Below are 25,220 nucleotides of genomic sequence, written 5' to 3'. Positions count from 1 at the left end.
CACGCTTTTTTAACCAAGAGGGAAAAGATGGCGATTTTAATTCAAAAAGGATAAGCGACAAATTTTCATCTCTGTTCTCTAATTTTTGTTTCCATTATCATCTCCCACTTCCGTCGAATCCGAAGCGGTCTTAATTAATTTACGGTAGCGCTGGCGAACATCGATTAAAATTATTTTCTCCGAATTGACCGGACGGTTGAAAGAGCCCTTAGATCCGTAGTACCCAGTTATCGCACGACTCTCTCTCTCTCTCTCTCTCTCATTATCGTTCGGATCCTCCGCGCCGTTCGATTAAGTGAAAGGTTAAACTAACGAGCTTTTCTTCACATATCTATATCCAACGGAGCTTATGTACCGTTGAGTTACCAACGGCTTACCATTTCCCAGTTATTATTGTATACCTATACGTACGCAGATCGTATAATACCCACGTACACCGACGTAATCCGGAGGCACGTAAGACTGTGTGCTCGAATATCCTACGTGTGTACATGTTTCAAGTTCTACCGATTAGATTATTGCTTCCGAGTGGTTGTAGCCGTCAGCGCGGTAGCTGGTAGACTTATACCGCGTGTCTCGGGAGTCACGCCACGGTGTGTCCGGTTGCCTGACGTTCAGGTGCCATCTCGTCTCGTTCGTTCGCGGAGCTTGCAGTCAGTTAGACTTACCGATATCAAGTAAACCTGGGACACCCGTTACAGCTAACTCACGCGTACAAACGACGTTTACCTACGATACCTTTCGACGTATTTTTTTTACCCCGGTAAGACTATAACGCGATCGGTAGAACACGCGTCATATTTAGGCGAACGGAATTTCATACGTTGGCAAGAATTGCGGTAATCGTTTTATCCCTAGTTTATTTCTATCGAATTCGGAGCTGCGGAAAGAAAGCATAAAAACAAATGTTTCGAGGGTGGGCCTATGGGCCTGCAAATTCGTAGAGGGGTCGGGGAGCGAAAATAAGTTTATCGGGGAAGAAAGAGGAGGGGAAAAAAGCGGAGGTTTCTCATCGATCCGATAGTGTGTTAGGAGGGCAAACGCGTTGCGTTATTTCTATCTAATTTATCGGTTCGCTTTGGAGTGAAAAATCCTAAGCAGGAGCCAACCTGCTCAGGGACGAGGAGATCCTTCCGCGGTGAAAACCTGCTCGGTGAGATGTTGTTGATACGTACGTGCATATAGGTACTTATGCGCCTAGGTATAGAAAATTTATAGTGTCATTAAAATAGTTCGAGTAGTTCAGCACCGTAGGCGTACAAGGTACGTGTAACGTGGCGCGATTCTATCGGATTCCACCGGGTTGCAAAACACAAATTTTATTAACCCGCAACCTACGCGACTCGCTATTCGTACGATGCACGTAATACAAGTTAGTTATGTCCTCTGCCCGCACCGTGATCGCGTCGCATCGTCGCCGTCGCATCCTCCATCGGTACGAAGTCTTGATGACTTTCTTGTTCATGGTTGGCGCGACGTAAAAGCACGTCCCTATCACCTTATACGCGATCCGAGCGAAAAAGAAATCGCGGGACTATCCGTCGATTTCGAGACGTCGACGGATAATTGCGCTGTTGGCAAAAAAAAAAAAAACTTCAAAAAAAATTAAATCAAAGAAAACAAAGTCCAAATTTATTTCCAACACACAAACACGCCGTAAGCGTTTGAGATATATCTGGAGATTTTTAACCGTGAATCGTTATTTAGAAAAAACTGCTCCGGAAAATTTTCCAAGCGTCACTTTTTCCGCCGACTGTTCGTAAGAATCGAATCAAAATTTCCCCCCCGCTGAGAACGAGGGAAAGAGGAAGAGTAACAAAATAAAGAAGAAACACGTTATTCGAACGGGGGCGTAAAAAGAATGAAAATTGGCAAGTGCGAAACCGGGTGGATTTTTCTTTAGCGTTTTAAGACGGGGGTTGTGCGCGCATGTAACGTACGAGGTAGGAAGAGTACTAAAACTTTGAAGACGGTTTTATAGTTACGGTGTAGATATTCGTGTAGTTAGGGGTAAGTTGAGCCAACCCGGCTTTATCTAGGCACCTGGCAGACCCGTCTTGCCGGTGGCAGAGACCACAAACACGTTTCATTAGTGGTTACAGACCGTTGTTGGGCAGACGGGCGAGCGCGGTTATGGTGCGCGCGGGTACGAAGGTAGGTGTGCACGGGAAATGAATAGAGGGAGACGGAGAGATGTGAGAAATTAAAGAGACCAAACCGGGAGTAGAGGAGGGGGAGAGAAGCGGACCCGACAACGAGAGGGAGGGAGACGGCGACGAGGAGGAGAGCAAAACGCGGCCGACCCCTCCTCTCCTCGCTCGCCCTAGGAAATAGGTTGGCGTCTGTGGCGACGAAGATGAGGCTAGAACGGTCTGGTTCGGCGTTTGTTACACGGAGATGAGAGGAGACCGGAGAACGGCGATGCAGCGGCAGCCGCAGCGCCTTATCCCCTAGGTGGTTGTGGCACGAGCAGATTTAGATTAACTTGGTAATTGGTGAAATTATTTTCCGAGCTTAAAGAAGATTACGAGTAGATTGGATCTTTCGAAATACGCCGTGTATACGCCCGGTGCCCTCCCGTGTACTCGAGGCACGCCGCACTTCGCGTCTCACGTGATGTACCTACCGACACTTTTTTTCATTCTTCGATATTTTCGCAGAGATAATCAGCCCGCGGGATTTCCCGGGGATGGGATTTCCGGAATTTTGTTGTCCGCGATCGGAGTTGGCGTGAGAAATTCGAAACAAGAAAATAACGAAAGGAATAAACGAATGGAAGGAGAGGAGAAAAAAGAGGGGTGAATCGAGGAGGAGGGTGGTACAGGTAGGTGAAATATTTTCCTTTCGTAGGTCGCGGCGCTATCCTCCGTTACGTAAACGTGACTCTGCACTCTACTCTGCACTCAACAAAATCCGATATCAAGTTTAAAACTTTATCTTCACATGATGTTTCCCTCCAACCTTATTCAAATATTTCTCAGCACAGTTACCAAGTTTCTATAAAATAGAAAAAGGAAAGTCTATCGCGACTTACTTCGTATATCATCGATATTACGTACATTAAACTTTGTACAGGTATTTCGCGAGACGAATAAAAAAGCATCTCAAACTACCGAATTACGATTTTATTTTTCCTCACCTCTTTGTCCCTATAAAATTTGGAAGCAAAAAAAAAGAAAAGGACGAGTAATACAAATACATTAACCAATGAAACAATTATTTCGTCTACGCGTGCGACGTAAAATTTGGCGTTGAATAGTTCGTTGATTATAAAAGTACGTATGCATATGTATACCTGTGTACATACCCTACCTGTGCGATTACGTAACCTATTGTACACGGTTAGTTCTCGACCTATTTTCGATCGAGCGACACCGTTTGATGGTTTATTGTATTCGATGATATCGACAGGGTAAAATTGAAGGGACACCGTTAAAGGCCTGACGTGAGGTAAGGTGAGGTGTATTTGAATGGGACCTAGAGAGGCACGGAAAGTTGTGAAGTTGTCTTGTTCTCTCTTCTCCTCGATCGTTAGATGATATAATAGAAGCGCGTGGGCGTTGAAAAGATTCGATAGCTGAAAATAGTTTCAACCGATTCTCTCGGTGCATCGCATCGCTTCGCAGTACTTAACATAGGTACTATACGTACACCACGACCCACTTTGGATTCTCGCTTTGTACTTATTGTTAGTATATGCTTGCAAAATCAGAACTAGAATCACGCCATGCAAAATGATACACGGCTGCTCATTTATGTAACATTACAATTACCATTTTACAGATGTACGTGTAGCAGACACGAAATAATTCCATGGTATATTCTTTGCGATAACGATCTCACTTGTCTCATTTCTTCTCCTCTTTTTTTCTATTTTTCATTTTGCCATTTCATACGACAAGATTGAATCGGAAGGATGAATTATACACTCGTGTGTGGGGCATTCCATGTCAAAGGGGACAAAAATTTTCATCACAAAAATCCGAATTCGCAAACCGAATCGATCCATCTGTAAAATTCATCGAGTTATCGCCAATTTATCGCTCCAAAAAGTGAAAAATCAAGGATATCTCGACGCCATTTATTCCCAACGTATTTTAAGCGACGTTTCATCGAGTTTAAAAAATATTTTGGACAAAGTGGGCCGTTTGATACGTATTTGAACATCGAGGATGTGCCATATGTTATATACACAATTGTATAGAAAAGTATACGGGTATATCGTATAGTATTTTCTGGTAATAGGAAAATGTGAATAAAGCATCATCCAAAAGTTCTTCTATTTAGTTCGATAATACGAGAGAACACGCGATGTTGAAATTATAGTTCAATAAATAAAGCACCGATGAACAAGAGTCTATAAAAAGTAGGTGAGTACGTAAATACATAGGTATGTACGTATAGCCGTTCAACAGAACTTTCATGTAATACGCGTATAAAGTATATCGGTATAAATATGTCATTACAGCCCCAATATATTGTCATAATATGAAGTAGCTCCGATATTATTATTCTCTTTTATTCTTCGGAACACCAAACGATACATCGATCTATATTACCCACTAAATTATGCAAACAAGTAAATTATCGGCATTCAAATATCGATACGAATTCGGTTGGAAACGATGCTCACAATCGGTCTTTATAATATTCCAATTCAGACGTACATACTGCGAATCGTTCGATTTTAATTTTTTTTTTTTTTCTTCGTCCGAATTATTCTCATCGTACGCGAGTTCAATTTCAAAATTATGATTACAAACGATAACTTTATTATTCAAAAATTGCAAAAACGACGAAACAAAACCATCTCATCGAAATCGAATTTCGCGGACGTTAAATAGCTCGACCGCAAGATTTTCGTCCGTCTAAGAGATCTCGTTGAAAAGTTATATAAGGTTCAAAAGGAAGTTGGTCGCATCGAGGAGGTCAAAGAGTTCGATAAAAAGAAGATCACGAAGTAAAGTAGCAGCAGCGGCAGCAGCGGCAGCAACGGCAGCGGCAGCAAAATCAGGAGTAGCCGAAAGAGATCGATTCGTACATCGTACCGAGGATGCGATGTACGTTGCAAAAATGAGAGCAAACGAGAGTAAACGAGGTTACGTGGACGGTTCTCCTCTCTCTCTCTTCGCGTCCGTAGAGTCCGCGGGGGAAAGGGGGGAAAGGGGGGAAAGGGGGGCAAGGGGTTAGGGGGAAAAAAAACGAATGAAAACGCGAAGGAAGAAAAGTGGCGAGAAGAAAGCTCGCGTCCCGCTCCACTCGCAGATTCTGCGGCTTCGGTAAATATCGCGGTGAAGAGAGCCGCGCGAGGAATTTCCCAAGTTCCATGTAATCCGCTTGAAAAATCTCCGTTACATCCGTCGTATAAACTGCCAACCTCCGGCGATTTAATATTACATACGCGACAATGAAACCAGGGGATAAACCTTTGGTGGGTAATATACAAACCGCATTATTTATGCGGCTGTACATATCATATGTACGAAATATAAAAATCTTATCGATGCACACATGTATATATGTATATACGTGATTACATCTGTAGCAATAAAGCGGTGGTAGAAGAAACATGGAAGTCAACGAAAGGTGAAAAAGCTTCTTTCGAATTTATGCGATTTTCAGAAATTCTTAATCGAAGAGTGAATCAAGTTTAGTGTGTACAAGAATATTCGATTTTACAGCATCGATCGACGGTTTTTGTTTTTTTTGTCTCTCTTTATTTTTCATCATTTTCCTCCGACAGCGACCCAATTTATAAAGGCAGGTAAAGCGAGCTGGCGTATGTTACGTTCGTATAAATATAAGCGATGCAACCAGCGGGCGCGGAATCGCATCGCTGCGTGACTGCGCCAAAGGAAAGATGCAGGTCGAGAACGCAAGCTAAATATACTTATATATAGGTATGTAGATGTTGCACACGTGTAACTTATAGGGTACAGCAAACTGGTTTACGTACGGCAAAAAAGCAACAGAAATTACGGCGCCAATGAAAATTGCACACTTTCTTTTAATTTTGCGTTTATCCATTCACATCGTTAGCTTTATACATTTTCTTCTTGGTTTTATTTTTGTCCTTTGGTTTGTTAAAATTTTGTTAGACACTGTCAAATGTTAGCCGGAAGAAATTTTTTGGCGTAGGAGAGAAAAGAAAAAAAAATGAAGAAAAAATTAAATAAACCCACCTTGAATAACGAAGGTGAACGCTTTTCCTTCGAAGTCGTAGATTTTTTTTTCTCGGTTCCTGGTTTCTTTTCCCCGGTTTACCGCAAACCCTGAAACAGAAGAAGGAAATGGAAATTGAGAAATTGTATTTTCGTATTCGTTTCGACGGTTGATTGTACTGCGAATATTTTTTCTTTCTTTCTGTTTTATTTTTTTGCAGTTTACTTCAACCCATTTCAGACAGTTCAGCGAATATTTCATTATTTTCTTTTGGCGATTTTGCCTCAGGAATCGCAAAAATCCATTTCCTTTTTTTTGGTTTTAACCCACCATTGCCAAGAAAGAAGAAAAAAAAATGATATAAAAATTTCACCCACACGAGCCAATTTTTTCGTTCTTCCGCTTTGTGTTTTTTGATTTTTTTCTCCTCTTAGGATAACGGAAGTTATACCAACGCATGTGGACATAATGTCTATTATTGACGATAGTCTGGAGCGAGTCAATTGTCATATGCACATATTAAATTCGTGTATTACGCCTACCGTCATACGCGCATACCACATATACATATGCCTAAATGTTTGTCAATGCTTTGAGTAGATATACCAGATATTCCGTACATATAGGATATTTGCGTAGTAGCTACGCAGGAGGTTGAATAAAATAAATGTTTGTAGACCCCCATGGATACAAATGACTTCATACACGATTCATCTCGCCTATTCTTTTATATCATCGCACAAACGAAGGACGATAATGATTTAATGTCGTCTCTAACAATTTTTTCTCTAACAAGTTTTTTTTTTTTTTATCTCTTTCCACGTAGATACGAGCTTATAGAAGAGAAGAGAAACAAAATTTTCGAAAAGAGAAAACGAAGCGAATTGGTCGGATGAAATAATAATGACGTCGGGAACGCTCGCGCTCCAATTCTGAAATAATAATCGACCGAATGAACGGATCGATAAATCAATGCGTGTAAGAAGAAGGAAACCTGAAATCCGGTGGAGATCAGAGAGTAAAATCGGATTGACCCGGAAGCTTTGATTTCTAGCGACCAATTTTATTCAACGATATCGATTTCCTCCGATACAAGTAGAGTTCACTCCGCGGTCTTCGACAATAATTAATAATCGAGACGGAACTGTTTTTTTTTTCTCCTTCTCTTTTTACTTTGACAAACTAAAATGAACTCCGAAGTTTCTCAACGGACGTAGAATAAATCATCGAACGTATCGGATTGCGTAAATTATTTTGGTTTATTATTCATTTATGTATTCATTTACTTAATTCATCTTCCTTTTCGGCTTTTTTCCCCCGTGTCTACATATTCCAAAAAGCTTTTACTCTCAGCTCACCGAATTTCCTATTCAGCGTCCGTATAGAATTAAATTTACCTGCATATACTTACAATTAGGTATGTAACTCGGTATGTATCTGAAATAAATATATCATCGAAATAAAAAGAGCTTTCGAGCTTGATGTACACACAGGTACTACATGTACAGGTCCATGAATAAAAGCGTCTCATTCAACTCTGAGAATATATATACCATATATCGTGTGTATATATATTAGGGTGGGATGAAAAATTTTTTTTTTTTTTTACTTTCTTAGCATGAGGGCAGAATTTGTACCTTATAAAAAAAGAAGAGTTTTTAAATGTGGAAAAATTTTTTTACTTGATATTTTGAGCTAGCCCACTCGTTTTCTGAATAAATAATTAATCAAGTGGGATACTTCCAGCAATAAAATTTTTTTGGCCCAATGATTACTCGATCGATTGCACGAGTAGATGATTTTGGCTTTCAGATTTGGATTCCTGAGCTGATTATATGTGAGATTACTCTTGGAGAACCAAAAGAATATTCGATTTTTCAGCAAAAAATAAATCATCTTTTTAATTGGGTTTAATATGCTTTTCTTACGTATTTTGACCTCAGGAATCCGAAGCTGAAAGAAAAATTGACCTATCTATAAAATTGACGAAGTTATCGCGAATTTTCAGCTTTTTGGGGTCAAAAATAAAAAATTGATTTTTTAATCTATCTTCATGTAATTTGAGCTCAAGAATCCAAATCCGAGAGAAAAATTGATCTATCTGCAATAATGACCGAGTTATCCCCATTTTTTCGCATTTTTTACCATAAAAATGGAGATATCTCGAAGGGAAAAAATCGTAGCTCAATTTGGACGACGGATTCGTGTTCCTGAGGTCAAAATACATAAGAAAAGTGCCATACGATTGATTTTAAAAAATAAAAATTTTTGGCCAAAATTTGAGATTTTTCCAAGGGGTACCCCTTACGATTTTTTCAAATTTTGGCCAAAAATTTTTATTTTTTAAAATCGATCGTATGGCACTTTTCTCATGTATTTTGACCTCAGGAACACGAATCCCTTGTCCAAATTGAGCTACGATTTTTTCCCTTCGAGATATCTCCATTTTTATGGTAAAAAATGCGAAAAAATGGGGATAACTCGGTCATTTTTTAAAATAGATCAATTTTTCTTCCGGATTCGGATTTCTGAGCTCAAATTACATTAATATAGACTATAAAATCAATTTTTTATTTTTGACCCCAAAAAGCTGAAAATTGGCGATAATTCCGTCAATTTTATAGATAGGTCAATTTTTCTTTCAGATTCGGATTTCTGAGATCAAAATACGTAAGAAAAGCACATTAAACCCAATTAAAAACATGATTTATTTTTTGCTCAAAAATCGAATTTTCTTCTGGTTCTTCAAGAGTAATCTCACATATAATCAGCTCAGGAATCCAAATCTGAAAGCCAAAATCATCTACTCGTGCAATCGATCGAGTAATCATATGGTGGAAAAGATTTTCTTTTTTTATAAGGTACAAATTCTGCCCCCATGCTAAGAGAATAAAAAAAATAACTTTTTTTCAACCCACCCTAATATGTATGTATATATATATACCGCTTTACGTCACGTTCGTGAGAATACGGAGGATCAACTCGAGATCCGAGGTAATCGAAAACGCTTTCTTAGCTGAGCCACTTAATCCCCAAGGACTTCCTGTTCCGATTTCCATCGTACACAATAGGGTAGAGTCGCCAGAGAGAACACGTCTGAAGTATCCTTTCGGTGCCAGTTATATGTACAGTACGCGACGTCTACGTCATTCTTCGTCATTCAATTTCAGGTTTAATTATAAGACTGTTAACGCTACTGATTATCGGTAAAACGAAATAGAAAAAATAACGGAAAACGAAACGAAACGAAAGAAAGAGAAAAAAGTGTCGGGTTATAGATCGTTGTACGGACGCAATTTGAGTCCAGCTAATGCATCACTTCCACCAAACCATCAATCACGTCGGTTTGACGCTTTTTTTCGACGGATAAAAAATAATAGGAGTAAGAAAAAAACGCAACACTACTCGCACTGTTTGCGTATTGTTATATCTCACCGTCGTCACGCGATGTTTCCTTAATCGTACAAGTAAAACTGATTTACCCATAAGTTTTTTTTTTTGTTGTTTTTTTCATTCGCTAAATTTAGCAGAAAAATTTTCAACAAATGCGTATAACACAGAGAAGGAACAAAGCGAGGAAAAAAGGGTGAAAAAAAATATAAAGGAAGGAAAGGAGGGAGGGTAGGCACGCACGAAGTGTACCCCCCTCGGAGGGGAAAGGATATAGGCGACATCTTGGCTCTCGTCCATAAAATTTCGGGAGCGGAGTGGAGGGGCAACGTGGGGTAAGAACCGTAATCCATTGACACCCAAGACGTGACGTAGGCGTCGTAGACGTTGGGGTCGAACAACCCTCTTCGACTTCCGGTTTTGGGTCGCCTCGTGCCGCTGTAAAGTACAGGTATATCGGGCGCTGTCGCTCAAACTCTGTAAAAAATGTATAAATAACGTAAGGATCCGAGGGCCACCGCGATGAAAAAGTTCTCTCTATCTATACTCCAATTTCCGTTTCGTTGGACAATCTAATTAACCGAGATTTACCAGCCGCGGTTTTTCATCATTCAATTTAGTTCGCCAACGAATTTCCATCCCCCGTTACCGTCACCGTCCCCGTTCTCTACTCTCGTCTTTTTTTATTTTCGTTTCGTAAACCGAGGATAATCCGTCGGACGGTCGATCGTATCGAACAGATTTTTTTCCCCTCGTTCTCTGGAAATGTACATTTTTCCGTTTGTCCAAAAATAATTGATGGATAACGGTGATATGAAAAAACAAGAATCTATTTTATCTATTTCGTGTATTTCTTGCTTCGTTTCTTCTATCAAATTCTTCTTTGTTTTATTTTTATATATATATATATATATATTTTTGATTTACTCGCAGCGTTTTCGTAATACCGAGGGGAGAAGTATAAAAAGCTGTAGCCGATGCTGCGAGGGGCTGGGGGGGGGGGGCGAGAGAAATTTATTCGAGAAACTGGGAAAACGAGTTTATGACGTGTGGTACACATAGGTATACGTGTACATATGTACCCATATACCATACCGTTAGGTATAGGTTAGGTACACACGTACACACACGGGGTATGCATAAGTACCGCACATGAAGGAGTACAGTAAAGTCTAGAAAAAGACGGAGAATCCAGATACAGTCTTTAGAATTTTATGAGAATTTCAAAGACGTGTGTCTAGGTTACCAGAATTTCAGGCTCCCTTAAGCAAATAAATTTCTCGACTGCAGAGGGTTGAGTTTGGAATAAAGTAGTCGGTCGGTCGGTCCGCCAGCCAGTCGGCAGTTAGAGGTTGAGTTCGCATATAGAGGAGCTGTTTTCTCTCGAATGGCTGTAATAAGGGTTGCTGCTTCTGCTGTTGGCGATGGCGATGCCGCCGGTGCTTCCTCAATATTTATCGTCCCGACCGAATAACGTATACCTCCTTCCTCCGCGGTGTTACACAATCCTCGAACCGAACCACCCCGATAATAATTATAATTCTACGCGATGGTCCTCCGATTCCTTTTCAACGATAAAAATTGAAATCTACAAAGATTTTGAAAACTTTTAACAAAATGTCAATTCTAACGGCGAAATAAATTTTGCCACAAAATAGCACGGCGGTACGTACACACGTATCGAAGGTTGGGTTAGTTTCAAGTAGATGTATACAGTATAGGTAGAGGAATAGTTTGTAAAACGGGGAACCCGTGTCTCTTGAGCGTTCTCGTAATCACTTTGAAAATAATTAATGTTGTCGTTAACGCAAAGGCCGTAACGTACCCTTTGTACATATATATATATATATATACATAGACCCATGTAGTTACTGCATTTTCACGGTGTATGTACCTAGTCAAGGAAGTATATGTACGTACGTAGATTGAACAGACCGAAGAAATTAGATCGCCTGCGAAATTACGGAACGGCACAGAGAATTGTTAATTCCATCACCAAATTATACATAGTACATGGGTATGTACATATCTACCCGCATCTATATAACTCGAATGTGTAATTACGTAAACGGAAAATTTAGATTCGCAAAAGGATCTGTCGAGAGAAAACAAAAAAAAAACAGCAAAAATCATCCGTCGCGGTGACTGAATTGCATACGTGTACAAATAAAATGATTGACATATTTTCTCTTGTGTATAGAAAAAACAAAAGCTATTATCCGAAGTGGGGGTAAGTATATAGGGGGGGGAATAAAAAAATCGTATCATTAAAAGAGAAAATTGCCCGTAAGATCGTCGATAAGAATGTTTTATTTAGCCGTTTGACATCCGAATGGAAAGAGGGTTGATGGATCCGCAGTTCAAGGAGGGCTGATATTTCATCTAATATTATACCGTTCGCTCGTTCTCTCCGCTGTCTTATTGGATCCCGGAAAAAAACGAGGAGTTGCACACGCAACAATTTGGGAGCGAGTGAAACCTGCAGGGAATACAATTTACAAATGTGAGTACGACGTAACGTGGGGGTAGCAAAAAAAGAAGAAGCGTAAGGGAGAAACGGAAAAAGGAATTTCGCAATTTCTTATATAATCTCACTACGATTTCCTTCTTGTATACGATGTGCGAAGTCTGCTGTACGTTGGTGGTGTAGATAAAGTTTTCTTTGGTGCGAGAAAATATTAGAGTAGCGCTGCGCTGCATCTGTCACTTTGAGTTACGATGTAGACGCGTGTTTCGGATTAAAATGTAATTTCATACGGAGTTATAATTTCGGAGTTTTGATAGCAAAGGTCATATCGCAGCGAAAAATAATTCACCGAGTCTCGCAGGTGCAGTACGAAAGGGTTGAGAAACTCGCGTTCCGTTACGAAAAGTAAAGGAGAAAAGAGAAAATACGAGTGAACGGGGGAATTGTAAAATAATTACAAAATTTTCACTGTACATACGCTGTGTAAATAAATTGAATCGCACCGGAAGTGACAGTTGTTAACTGCATGTAGTACATGAGGCAACTTCCCGTACATGAGTAATGTACCTAACCTTAGCTAACCTGTGTCGATATGGATATTATATAGGTATATACGAACATCATCAACCGGCAATTTAACCATGAATCCCCGGCACGCACGTCGCCACCATTTTTGGTGTGCGTAAATCTATAAATAACCCGCACGTGAATGTTAACGTGTGTCTGTGAATCGATGTGTGCAAATAGGCGATGCAGGAAGTATAAGACAATAAAATCGCTTCATCCGCCACACGCGTTAGAATTGGAATTTTTACGGGGCGATCGCTGAAGGAAAAACGAAAAAGGGAAAAGAAAAGAAAAATCCATGTGCGCCAGAGCGGTCGATACGACCGTGAAACGTAGTTGGAATGAAATGGAACGAAAAATGAGGCTGTAATTGAAAATACATAAGAAACCAACGAACACGGAGAATAGCGTTTCCTTTTTCCGGTACGAGAAACTAGCTCAGAGAGACCCTGGAACGAGATAACAGGACATGGGGGCGGCTCAACGAGGCGCCGCGAAAGGGATTTCTCTGGTTAAATTAAGGATCCGCGCGAAACCCGAGATCAAACCCTTAAATAAATATCACTGATCCTCGGATCGCCGGCGAAACTCGCCTACCCCGCGGACCCCGAACTTTGCTATTTTAGAGTCGCACCCCCCGCGACGCGATACAACCTCCGCACTTGCCGGAATTGGATATCCTCCGACCTCGACGTGCTGCGGAGGAACCGAGAAAATGTCCACCCAGCGCAACGCGAATTCCCATCCGAAGAACACCCCGCGACGCCTTCGACCCGACTTTGTTCCCTTCGTCGTCCGGCGCGAACGCCGAGTGCGTCGAAACGCAAAAGTATGCGAAGGGCCCGTCCGCCCGTCCCCTTTGCTCGACTCGTGTCTCCTTCCCCTCCGTTTCTTCGTCGTCTTTGTGTCGCGTGGGTTACGACCGCTCGTACGAGAAAGAACTTTTCGCCTCCGACGGCGACGGATGCAACGCCGAGCGGACCGGAAGTGGCGTCGGACTCGTTATCTCTGGTCACCCGGAACCGCGAACCGATGCTAAGGTATGTGGTGGTTATCGTTGAAAGTATTCGTTGAAACTTTCTATGCATCGGCAGGCTTCTGCCGTGGCGAATATCCGATATAAGTTTTAGTTCGGGATACGGGTACGTTGCGGGTAGAATGGAATTCGTGACAAAAGTGCCACCAGACGTTAGATAAAAAAATGAAAAAGAAAAAAAAAATAATAAAAAATGTAACCGACCGTGTTTGGGGAAAGAAGATACGAAAAATGCAGACGGTAGGATATAATATTTTCCACTTTCTCGTACATTCTTGAAATTCACGTGATTTTCTCTTTTTTTTTCTTTCAGTAGGTCGTAACCAGGGAGAGCAGCATTTTTCGCGGTCTCTTTTCGCTCTCTTTTTCTAGCGGTGATTTAATTGCCATTGCGTTTAGAAATAACCGCGAATCAGAAATCCACGGTTTTTTGGAGCGAAGGTTGAATCCAAGCTGCGGTACAGCGAATGATGACGATAAAACAAACTCAATTTTCTATCGCCTCAAAGGGGTTGCGTTTTGCTTCCGGCCCTAATATTTCCGGAGGCTTCAATTTCTACCCCCTTACTTCCTCCCCAGCCTCGACTATAACTTCAAATAAGGTTCTCGGAGTATTCTCCGGCCGGAAGTTGCCACGCCTTCCGCGAATATTACGAGGAAATTTTCAAGAATCTCGCCCTCTTCTCCCCCCCACCCCCCAAATTGTGGGCAGGAGTGGAAAATGAGCGGTGCAATTAGAAAAGAAGATTTTAATTACTTTCAGAGACGTTTTACGTAAATTATTTTACATTTCGCAAGCGCGGTAGGTATTTTCATTACTCGGTTCTACGCCCCTCCCTCCCTACGTGTACATGTACACATAATACGGAGTGAGTCATTTCGTAAAAAAACGTATGAAAGAATCGACTCGAAAATATGCACGTGCACGCGCGATGAACGAGGAGGTCGAGTCGTAATCGAGGTCGAGCGCGTATCTGCTGAATCAAGTTCCTCTTGATTCCGAAGTTTGGAAAACTGTAGCCTTGTCGGATATTTTGAAACACATGTTCGGATATGTTTTGTTTTTCGGAATTGTATATACGTAGGCGAGATAACGCGAGCGAGGGAAATTTTCACGTACCAGGCGTAATGTTATATAAATTAAAAAAAATTGTAACAACGATAATTCAGATAATTACGACATTTAGAAATGACGTATGTTTTCAAAGGTCGCAAATACACAAGATAAAACCGCATGCTCACATACATTCGCGTTTCGAAACAGCAACGATACTCCGTGATCTGTGACGCGTGGATATTCGAATTACAACTATTTCACCAGTCGATATTAGCGGGCGTAATCAGTGCCGTGTTGATGTGAACCATGGCGGCATTGACGGATTTCGATGGACGCTCGTACTCCCGACTGATTCTTCTACTCGTTATTTGTCACGGAGTTTGTTCCTGTCGCACCACCCCATCGGAAAATGGGGAAACTTCGAGCGAAGAAAACACGTGGATTCCCGTAACGAGGATACCCCAAGGTGTTCTCCGGGGTACGAATATGACGACGCGCCACGGGAGAAGGATATTCGCTTTCAAGGGGATTCCGTACGCCCGACCACCGGTTGGAAATCTCAGGTGACTCGGACCGTCCGCCGATCCGTCGCTCGTCGCGTGTTCGAAAATTAAATCCACCCTTGATTTCGCCCAGATTCAGGGGACCGGTACCACCGGATCCTTGGAACGGAACCTTCGACGCGAGCGAGGAGTCCGCCCCGTGTCCCCAGTTGAACGGAAACGACGACGTTGTCGGGGACGAGGACTGTTTGCATCTGAACGTTTACACGCCTAGAGTAATTGCGCCAGTTTCAGATCGCGTAGTCCGAAGAGGAGGACCGAGTGAAATCGTCGTCGATAATTTTTTGACTATTTTAGCTCCCTGCGAAAACGACCAATGCCACGTTGTTACCGGTGATGGTGTACATCTCCGGCGGAGCATTCAAAACGGGTGATCATCGTTCCTCGCGATGGGGTCCCCATTTTTTGTTGGACAAGGACGTGATCCTCGTTGTTCCCAGTTACCGGATCGGAGTGTTGGGCTTTCTGAGCACGGGGGACGACGTTTCCCCTGGAAATTACGGTTTGAAGGACATGCTCCGCGCCCTGGAATGGAACCGAGAGAACATTCGGTACTTCGGAGGTGACCCGAAGAGCGTGACCTTGGTAGCCGGAAGTGCGGGCGCCGTTTCTTCTCACGTTTTAGCGCTATCGAATTTTACGGACGGTGAGATGCCTCGCTAATCAATCCCTCAAGTTATTGACTCGACGTTTATGTTCTAGGTCTCTTTCACAGGCTAATAACCACCAGCGGTGTACCGCTCTCGATCGTCACCCTAAAGCCCAGACAAAAATACGCAAATTACGCTACACGACTCGGCGAGTATCTCGGTTGTCCCACCGACACCTCGAGCCTCCTCGTCGACTGTTTGAGGGGTCTGAACGTCTCGCGAATCGTCGATTCCAACGCGCCGTTCCGTAAATGGAACACATTTCCGGAACTCGTATGGACTCTGGGCATCGAGCCCGACGTAAAAGGAGCCCTGCTCACCGATCATCCTGCCAATTTGATAGCCGCCGGCAAAGTTCGCCACATACCGATGATGTCCAGTTTGGTAACGAACGACGGTTTCGTTTATTCCGCCCGTGAGTATCGTCCAGGAAAAATCTATTTGTCGCTCCCACGTCCTCGATCCGTCTCTCCACTGTAAAGACGGACCTGATTTTCTCAGTGCTCTACGCGAACCCGGTTGCCATCCAACAATTGTTGGACCACCTCGATTATTTGCTACCCATCGTTCTGCAGTACGATATTTTAGTCGACGACGTGCCCGCCGTCACCGAGGCTCTGAAGTCCTATTATTTGAACGACTTGACGGTAGCCCGGAGCGCGGTGAGTATCTGAACGAAAAGCTGATATCTTTACCATCGTCGTTGTCGTAGATTACGTATTAGAGTACAACTGTTTTCAATTCAGCTGTTCGCCAACGTGTCGAAAATATTCGGCGACACTTCCTTCGCATCGCCTCTCTACGACATGGCGGAAAAATTTTTGCTCCACACAAAAATTGAGCATTACGTGAGTCATTTCCGATACCGCGGTGCGCTGAGCCACAGTTACGTGTACGCTCGGGTACTCGACGACGATTTGGGTGCGATACACGGGGACGATTTGATTTACATTTTTTCGGCGGAGAAGGGTGTTTACGGACCACCGGAAATCGGGCTTACGGAAACCGATTGGAAAATGGTCGACCAAATGATCGAGTTATGGACGTCCTTTGCGATAACTGGGTGAGTTTGTCGCGGATGAACTATTTCAAAAAAAAATAAATAAATAAAAAAATACGAGGGTGAAATTAAATCATCTATTTTCAGAACACCCACTCTCGATTCGGGTGGAAACTCAACGATAAACTGGGAGCCCTATTCATCCCGTGGAAATTACCTGCGAATAGGAAACGGTCCGGATCCAAAAATCGAAGTAAGAAATAACTTCGGCACGGATAGAATGCGGTTTTGCAGGGACCTGATAAACGCCGCGAACATATCGTGGGTGTAGTACGTTTCGCAGAAATTCCAAAACTCGGTCATCGAGTCGTCCGTTTTTCGTCCAGTGTTTTCCTACGAGAAGAAGACAAATAAAGTACATGGAAAGAGCTTCGGCTGTTTCGAAACAATCGTTAGAAAAGTTCAACGTATAGAAATTTTGTCCGGCGAACGCGCGGCCTCGGCGTACCTACAAAAAGTTTTGCGAATTTACGTTGCGAGGGGCATCGCGTTCGAGCAGCCCAAGGGTGTCGCGGCGAAACGGGCTTTTTGCCGAGCTCCCCCTCCGGCCTCAGCCACCCCCGGGGTCGAGATAACGCGGAGGGTGCGCAGAACTTTTGGCGGTGGAGAACGGAGAATTTTCGCCGGTGACGTCAGAACGACCGACGATCCGTACGCCCACGACCGTAGCCGCTCTCCGTCGCCGCGTCGCTAATAAGAGTCGACGAAGCTCGAATCTGACGGGGTTACGAAGAGCACGAGGTACAAAAAAAATCTCCTGCTACGCTACGTTACGTAATGTGCAGCGTGTGGTAGGTTGTGTGTCTCGGAATATCACGAATCAATAGATTGCAGGTGCATTATATTGATTTATCCAAATATAGCGACGTAACATCCGACAATAGTATATCCAATCATGAACCTGGGCGGATAATTACCTGCGCAGTTCTCCAGAAGCTTCGGTTAACCGTAACCCGCAGACTTCAATCTCGACATCCCCGTGTCGCAATTGTCGTTCCACGATTTTCAACATTTTCAACAATTTTTCTTCATCTTCTCCCAAAAATCAAAGAATCGCGTATCCATTCCATCGGAGGGGACGGAACGGAGGAATAAAAAACGGCAAATAGCGTGTCAATTCCCAGGGAACACTTTAGGTATAATCATGGGAGGATGTACACGCGTAGGACAACAGCTGCGGACATCCATGGTGATTACAGCACTTGGTCATATAATAATATATACTTGGGTGTATACTCCCTCGTACGTATCGCGTATGTGTATATGTATACACATCCCATGTAGTACATACGTAGCCACGTACACGTATAATACCTACGTTGTCAGTCGGAAGTCCCGAGGAACATTAGTAACACACAACTGTGCATGGCAGCGTTATTGTTATCAGTTTGCTCATTGTCGTCGTGCAAGCGGTACCAGTTGCAACCCCTCCAGAAACAATGGCGCTACACCTAAAAGCCGTCTTAATATATACATATATATACCTACGCATCCAGAGTTACACGGTTAACCAAGCTTTGAACAATAATTACTTATAATGAGGTGTACGCGCCACAAAGGCGAACGACACTTGTGCGTCTAACGTAGAAATAATGAAAGGTGTAGTTCCAGACGTCCGGATAATACGGGACGGGTGGTTAATTAATGTCACATCTACGCGAGGTGTATAAACTTTTTAGCGAGACGACGATAATCGAAGTTCGAAGATCCACGCGCCCAACCGATTTCCCAAAAGACTGCTAAGAGTTCGTTCGCAAAGCAGATTATTTTTGGTTTCCCTTTTTTTTTTAAGTGAAAAAAAAAAAAAAAAAACTAATTCCATGTATCAGATACGAAGTGCTCGACGAAAAAAGCACAGGGGGGGGGGGGGGGAGGGTGGGGTTAAATATCCGAGATATTTCGAAAGTTTTTCTTTTCCTTGCTCAACTTTTTAAAAAGTCTACTTAAAACCCAAGTCGGATATCGCACCCGGCGGAAATCTTGGCAGCGTACGGAGTTTAAAAATCCGTCGATTTAAGCTTAAAGAGTTTAATGTTTCGAGAACCTTGTGCTGTATACCCGCCGTTCGTTTGCAGACTTTTTAGATTTTCCGTATTTTATTATAATCTTGGTACACGTGTACATAGAAAGCCGTTCGTGAAAATGGAGTCGGTATATAATTAGGAATAGAAAAAGAAAAGAGGTTGTTACGAAATTTAAGGACCTTGGTTAATGGAATGCGGTAAGTATTTTCGCGTATCCGGACTCTTTCAGATTTTCTGTACAACGAAAGCAAAGAAGAAAAAAAAGAGGAGGAAGAATAAGAAAGAAACTCGACAAAAGCAGGACTATTCCGCGTGAACGCGAGTCAAATGTCCGCGTCTTTGGAAAAAGGTATATAAAGTCACGAGGGTAAGTTTTTCCTACATCTTGACAACTTATTGTTAGAAACAGAAGACGGAACTCGAACAAAGGCAGAAAGCTGTGTAAGTTACATACCGTACCTTTCCACAAGTGTTTCAAGTGTACACCGACTACCTCACGGGCACGTAGAACGGAACCGACGATTACAAAAATCGAAAACCGACTGACCGAAGGAGTGATTAAAACCGTCACCTCGTTCGAATGTCGCTTCGAATCTCGTTGAAAAACAACGACGACAACGACGATAGAAGAGAAGAAAACGAAACGAAACGAAACGAAAAAAAAAAAAAATATATCAAACGAAATGAAAGGAACGAAGGGAAAAAAATAAAAAATCCGAACAAGCGGAGGAAAAGGTGGTCCGCGAATCGAGATACGTGCAGAGTATACTCTGGATCTGAACAGTTCAATCTCATCGAGTCCGATGTCGTTTCAAAGGGACGTAAAACTTTCTGAATCTTTCAATGCTTCTACGATCTGCTATACGAACTCTGTATACGACGCGATACGACACGATACGTTCACGTACGAAGTACGCGTACGTGCTCGGGATAAAATCATTCAGTTTTCCAATATTAACCACCGCCACCCACGAGATATCGTTCCCGTAACTTTCCTACCGTCCGCCGACCTGTTTCTTACTTTTTGTTACTTTATTTTTTTTCAAAATTTCATTCCTTACGTCAAATCTGTCGTACGTCTGTACTCTCGTTCGAATCCGAACGGGATATCGTTCGATCGACCGGTTGATTGTGAAAAAAAATAAAGTCGATAACGTACCTACATGACGTGGACTCACCCCTGCGATGATTTTGCCTGTATATGTCGCCTATTGCGCATAGTTTCTTTCCCTCGGGAGGACGGAATCCAAGTTGCGCGGGTATGTGTTGCCCGTTACACGCGATATCTACGTACGGATGAATATCGCGCGCATACCTTTTATTCCCCGGAGAGGAGTCAACCGCGCGGGAAATATAGAAAATTGAAAATACGAGACGTCGGACTACCACTGGGTTGCGAATGAAGAATATCATGGCTGTATAGTTTTGCGCGAGGATACAGACGATATACCTACGATATTCTGAGCCACGCAAACGGAGAAGTAGATTCTAAAGTCGAACGCTCATATGTAGCTGTACACGTTGCGTCTATCGATTGAAAATATTCGTCCGCATGGGTATGCAAGGAATACGGAATGTGTGTAAGTACACCAAGTTATTATAAGTTTGCCCTTTTTCAGAAAACTCTATTTTTCGTTTTCAGTTTTTTTTTTTTCTTTTTTCTTAATTTCTCAAATATTTTTTGGGGCTCAAATTTACGGTACGTAACATACGTACAACTCGAGTCGCATGCATATCTGGCCTCTCTCCAATTTCGCAGGAAAGAATTTTCATACTCATAGTTTTGTTCTATGTAGGTATATGTATTCTACTTCCCACAGTTATGTTTCCTCTTCTTTTTATTTATTCAGTTTTTTACGGTTTTTTTCTTTTTGGCGTAGGTACTCGATGTACTCGCAGTACATACCTCTATGTACATGTACTTTGAAACTTTGCGAAAGCTCAATCCGACGAGGAAGCAAAAAGAAAATGAAATTCCAATGAAATATTCCCATCGATCGTACGGGAGTGAAACCGAAAGAAAATATCTCAAGATCACTCACCAGTTAAATCAGCGGAAGACGTTATTGCGTTATCCGGTCATCTGTAACAAAAATAATAAAATTTTTCAATTTTTGTCTTTTTTTCTATCAAGTTGGGGTTTTTTTTTACATTTTACGAGAGACGAATAAAAACGGTGCAGAGAACCGAGAGCAGATTCTAAGAGATATTGAAATCCTTGTAGCAGATAGCGGCGAGGACAGTACAATAAAATCGTGGTACGAATGCAGAAGGCAGAGGGTATAAGAAAAGTATGTGGAAAAAAAATGAGATGAGAAAGAGATGAGGATGAGAAAAAGCGTCATCCCGTAAACAGATGCGGTGTATAACTTGGGGTATATCATTCCCACACGTATGATAAAAACGTCGTGCAAAGATGAAAAAGCAAAATATGGAGGAAAAATAAATAGTGAAAAAGGAGAAACGGAAAGTCGAGGGAAAGGAAAAAAAAAATAAAAAAAAAAATTACGCTTTTCCTTTTTCCGTCGCATCGGCCGGAGGTAGGTACGCCGTACGTACACGTATCCCGTACACACACGTACGTGTATGCGCAACACGCGCGTACATCTGCGTTCTTTTTATTCCGTTTCCCTCTTCAGCTTTGCCAACCATCTCCGGTCGCCGTTTGCAACGGGAGTAAAAAAAAAAAGAAAAAAAAAAAAAAAACTCCGCCAGACACATGTCTTTCCCCTTGGGATATCTGGTACCGTTTCTCGTTTTGTTTCTCTTAACCGGATCCCCTGCGTTTTCTGAGCGTAAATATGCGCGCGTATCAAAGGCGTTTTGTAACTCGAATTGTCGAAGAGCTTGGCGGCCGGTATAGGTGGCCGTGTTTTCGTGTTATCGCCTTCATTGTTGATTGGTTATTTTGTAAAAAAAAACAAAAAAATAAAAAATAAAAAAATATATTAAGGCGAATCTGCGCTCACCGTGCGATCTCCGCGGTGGGATACGATCCACTTGCGTAACTCGGCCGCAAATATTACCCGGAGATTTCCAAGAAGGAGATAATAGGCGTACGAGTAAAACAATTAACGTTACAATTATGAAGTGGAATTTAAATTGCATACGAAAATATTTCACTGAAATTACAAAACGTAGACTCCGCGAGAGAACGGTGGGTAAGTGCATCGGGCGTGGAAAGCGCATATTTTCTTTCAGTTTATTTTCGTAAAATCGAAGCTAAAAATACGCCGTTATCACGCGTAGACGTTCGCAGTCATCGTGAAATTTTTGATCACTCACGTGTAAAAAACTGTTACCGATAAGATACGTTTTTTATAATTTAGGTGAATTGCGTCTGCGAATTTTCGATTAATCAACAGAATATCGGTCAATCTCTGAGGGTCATCGACCGTCGAAAATTTCGTCAGCAAAATCGAGAGTATTGAACGCTCTCGATTTTTGCATAGAGTTCAGTTGGGAAAGGTCCGGCTTGTCAGTGTCGAGTGCAAGAGGAATCGCCATGATCGAGTCATCGGGAAGTTTCAACCCAAGATCCTTTTTTTTGTTGGTCTTCATTCTAACGGAATACCTCGCCCTCTGTTCCTGTCGCACCACCCCATCAGAAAATGGGGAAATTTCAATCGAAGAAAACACGTGGATTCCCGTAACGAGGATACCCCAAGGTGTTCTCCGGGGTACGAATATGACGACGCGCCACGGGAGAAGGATATTCGCTTTCAAGGGGATTCCGTACGCTCGACCACCGGTTGGAAATCTCAGGTGACTCGGACCGTTCGCCGATCCGTCGCTCGTCGCGTGTTCGAAAATTAAATCCACCCTTGATTTCGTCCAGATTCAGGGGACCGGTACCACCGGATCCTTGGAACGGAACCTTCGACGCGAGCGAGGAGTCCGCCCCGTGTCCCCAGTTGAACGGAAACGACGTTGTCGGGGACGAGGACTGTTTGCATCTGAACGTCTACACGCCTAGAGTAATTGCGCCAGTTTCGTATTGCGTAGTCCGAAGAGGACGACCGAGTGAAATCGTCGTGGATAATTTTTTGACCATTTTAGCTCCCTGCGAATACGAACAACGCCACGTTGTTGCCGGTGATGCTTTACATCTACGGGGGGCAATTCAAATCCGGAGAATCCAGTTCCTCGCGATGGGGTCCCCATTTTTTGTTGGACAAGGACGTGATCCTCGTTGTTCCCAGTTACCGGATCGGAGTGTTGGGCTTTCTGAGCACGGGGGACGACGTTTCCCCTGGAAATTACGGTTTGAAGGACATGCTCCGCGCCCTGGAATGGAACCGAGAGAACATACGGTACTTCGGAGGTGACCCGAACGTGGTAACTCTGGTGACCGGAAGTTCGGGATCAATTTCCGCGCATATTTTGGCATCGACCAACCTGACGGACGGTGAGAAAACTTCGTTATCGTTTCATTCTCCGGTCAAATTCAGAAAACCACGATGACCAATCGAACGTTTCACATCTCAGGTCTGTTTCATAGGCTCATAGCCGACGGCGGGACGTCTCTCACCCTAACGACGGTGAGGCCTGGTAAGATATACACGAAATACGCCACGGAACTGGGCAAGTATCTCGGTTGTCCAACCGACGCATCGAGTGCCCTCGTAAACTGTTTGAGGGACTTGAGCGTCCATAGGATCGTCGATTCGAACAACCCCTTCAACATATGGCGCGAATTCCCGATCATAATATGGGGTCCGACCGTCGAACCTGACGGGGAAGGGGCAGTCCTCACGGACATGCCTGCCAATCTGATAGCTGCTAATAAATTTCGCGACATACCGATGATATCGAACGTGGCGAGGGACGAAGGACTCCTTTGCGCCGCCGGTAAGTAGATATGTGGGAAAGAGGGACCAGGGGAGTCCTCGCCTTCCTCCGCAATAATTTGTTTCGTTTTTTTTTTTTTTTTTGTTTCACTTCGTTGATTTTCTCAAGGACTCTACGCGAATCGGGACATGCTCAGAGAACTCTTGGATAATTTCGAGGTCCTTTTGCCCGTTGTATTGCATTACGATGTTTTATTCGACGACACAACGGAGTTCACCAATATCTTCAGATCGCATTACCTGAACGATTTGCGAGCGGACGAAAGTTCGGTAAGTTGTTCCTCCGAAATTAAATTCATAAATTCGTCGAAGTTCGACGACAAACGGACGTTTATCTCTGTGCACAGCTGCTCGCCAACATGACGCGGATGATAGGCGACGCCCTTTTCGTCTGTCCTCTCAGCGACGTGGCTGAACATTTTTTGATCCATTCTACGAGCGAGCATTACGTGAGCTCCTTTCAATACCGGGGCAGGCTGAGTCACAGTTACATATTTAGCGGGGGTCGCACCGACGACTGGGGTGTAGCGCACGGTGATCAATTGATTTACATATTTGCCAGAGAGAACGTACTCTACGGACCACCCGACATGGAGTTCAGCGAAACCGATTGGAAAGTCGTCGACAACATGGTCGATCTGTGGACATCATTCGCGATAACCGGGTGAGCTGCTTTTTGGATTGTTTTGTAAGAATATCGTTCCCTAACGAAGTGGGAGATCAAACGGTGAATTTTCTCTACTCAGGACGCCGTTTGCCGTGGATTCGGATTCCCCTGTTATTTGGGAGCCCTATTCGTCACGCGGTAATTATCTCCGTATAGGAGATGGTCCGGATCCAAGAATGGAGGTAAAATACGACTTCGGAAAAGACAGAACGAGGTTCTGCAGGGACTTCGAAGCCGGTAAAGCGAATATTTCCTGGGTGTAGCGGAGGGTCTGGATTTTTCAACTTTGCCATCATTTTTCATCCTCGGATTATCGCGTATCACCTATCCCTCTTTGTTATCTTCCCAGGATTTTTTCAACCAGATTTTCATTGCGTTTTGAGAAACAGCGAACTTTGTACCTGTTAGTGTATAGTGTCGTAGATCGAATTTTGGAAAAAAAAACAAAAATATCAATCGCAATTACCGCTCGAAACAATCGAGAAAAGTAAAGAAAAATTTCACAGCTTTTACGAATCAAGTCGTGAACTTCGAAGAATCGTAGACTCGATATGATTATTTTTCGATTTTCGGAATATCGAGAGCACAGCGAGCAAAGGAGGGTCACCGAGAGCCACGGTTTTGCGGAAGGAAAACCACCGACGCCATAAATCGTGTGACCTGCACCATAAACCTGTCCCCAAAAAAATATCTCTGGCGAGTCGTGACTCCGAGGCATCGCACTACT

The 25,220-nt window shown here is 43.0% G+C and overlaps 2 protein-coding genes across 15 annotated transcripts in view; one reads left to right on the top strand and one right to left on the bottom strand.

Moving 5' to 3' along the window:
- The window catches only part of LOC105683739 (ankyrin repeat domain-containing protein 50-like), a 62,592-nt gene that overhangs the window by 19,679 nt on the left and 17,693 nt on the right, over positions 1–25,220 (bottom strand). For all 11 annotated transcript variants that reach the window (XM_048650288.1, XM_048650263.1, XM_048650273.1 and 8 more), the window contains 2 exons: positions 21,019–21,059; positions 6,183–6,272 (listed from right to left, as the gene is read on the bottom strand). The gene's annotated coding sequence lies outside the window, so the exon portion shown is untranslated. The remainder of the gene's footprint in view (positions 1–6,182; positions 6,273–21,018; positions 21,060–25,220) is intronic.
- On the top strand, positions 14,810–25,005 carry LOC105683742 (esterase E4-like). Of its 4 annotated transcripts, XM_048650353.1 has the most exons (8): positions 14,810–15,242; positions 15,316–15,457; positions 15,540–15,636; positions 23,133–23,384; positions 23,465–23,827; positions 23,936–24,096; positions 24,174–24,490; positions 24,573–25,005. In XM_048650353.1, the coding sequence occupies exons 1-8, from the start codon at positions 14,986–14,988 to the stop codon at positions 24,754–24,756; spliced, it is 1,773 nt and encodes a 590-aa protein (XP_048506310.1). In that variant the 5' UTR covers positions 14,810–14,985; the 3' UTR covers positions 24,757–25,005. The 4 variants fall into 4 exon arrangements, with proteins under 4 accessions (XP_048506310.1, XP_048506311.1, XP_012251984.2 ...); XM_048650354.1 differs by lacking the exon at positions 15,540–15,636 and having other exon boundaries at positions 23,036–23,384; XM_012396561.3 differs by lacking the exons at positions 23,133–23,384; positions 23,465–23,827; positions 23,936–24,096; positions 24,174–24,490; positions 24,573–25,005 and adding exons at positions 15,945–16,307; positions 16,394–16,554; positions 16,639–16,955; positions 17,040–17,352 and having other exon boundaries at positions 14,859–15,242; positions 15,540–15,888.

This window comes from Athalia rosae, chromosome 1 (genome assembly GCF_917208135.1).
Source record: "Athalia rosae chromosome 1, iyAthRosa1.1, whole genome shotgun sequence".
Taxonomy (NCBI): Eukaryota; Metazoa; Arthropoda; class Insecta; order Hymenoptera; family Athaliidae; genus Athalia; species Athalia rosae.
This window is presented reverse-complemented; position numbering and strand designations above follow the sequence as displayed.

What these genes read in the sequence shown, in the direction of transcription:
- LOC105683742 (XM_048650354.1), top strand. Translation starts at nt 14,986, where the DNA reads ATGGCGGCATTGACGGATTTCGATGGACGCTCGTACTCCCGACTGATT. An exon ending in TGAACGTTTACACGCCTAGA is followed by an intron (nt 15,458 to 23,035) that starts GTAATTGCGCCA and finishes TGACCATTTTAG; the next exon opens with CTCCCTGCGAATACGAACAA. An exon ending in TGCGAGCGGACGAAAGTTCG is followed by an intron (nt 24,097 to 24,173) that starts GTAAGTTGTTCC and finishes CTCTGTGCACAG; the next exon opens with CTGCTCGCCAACATGACGCG.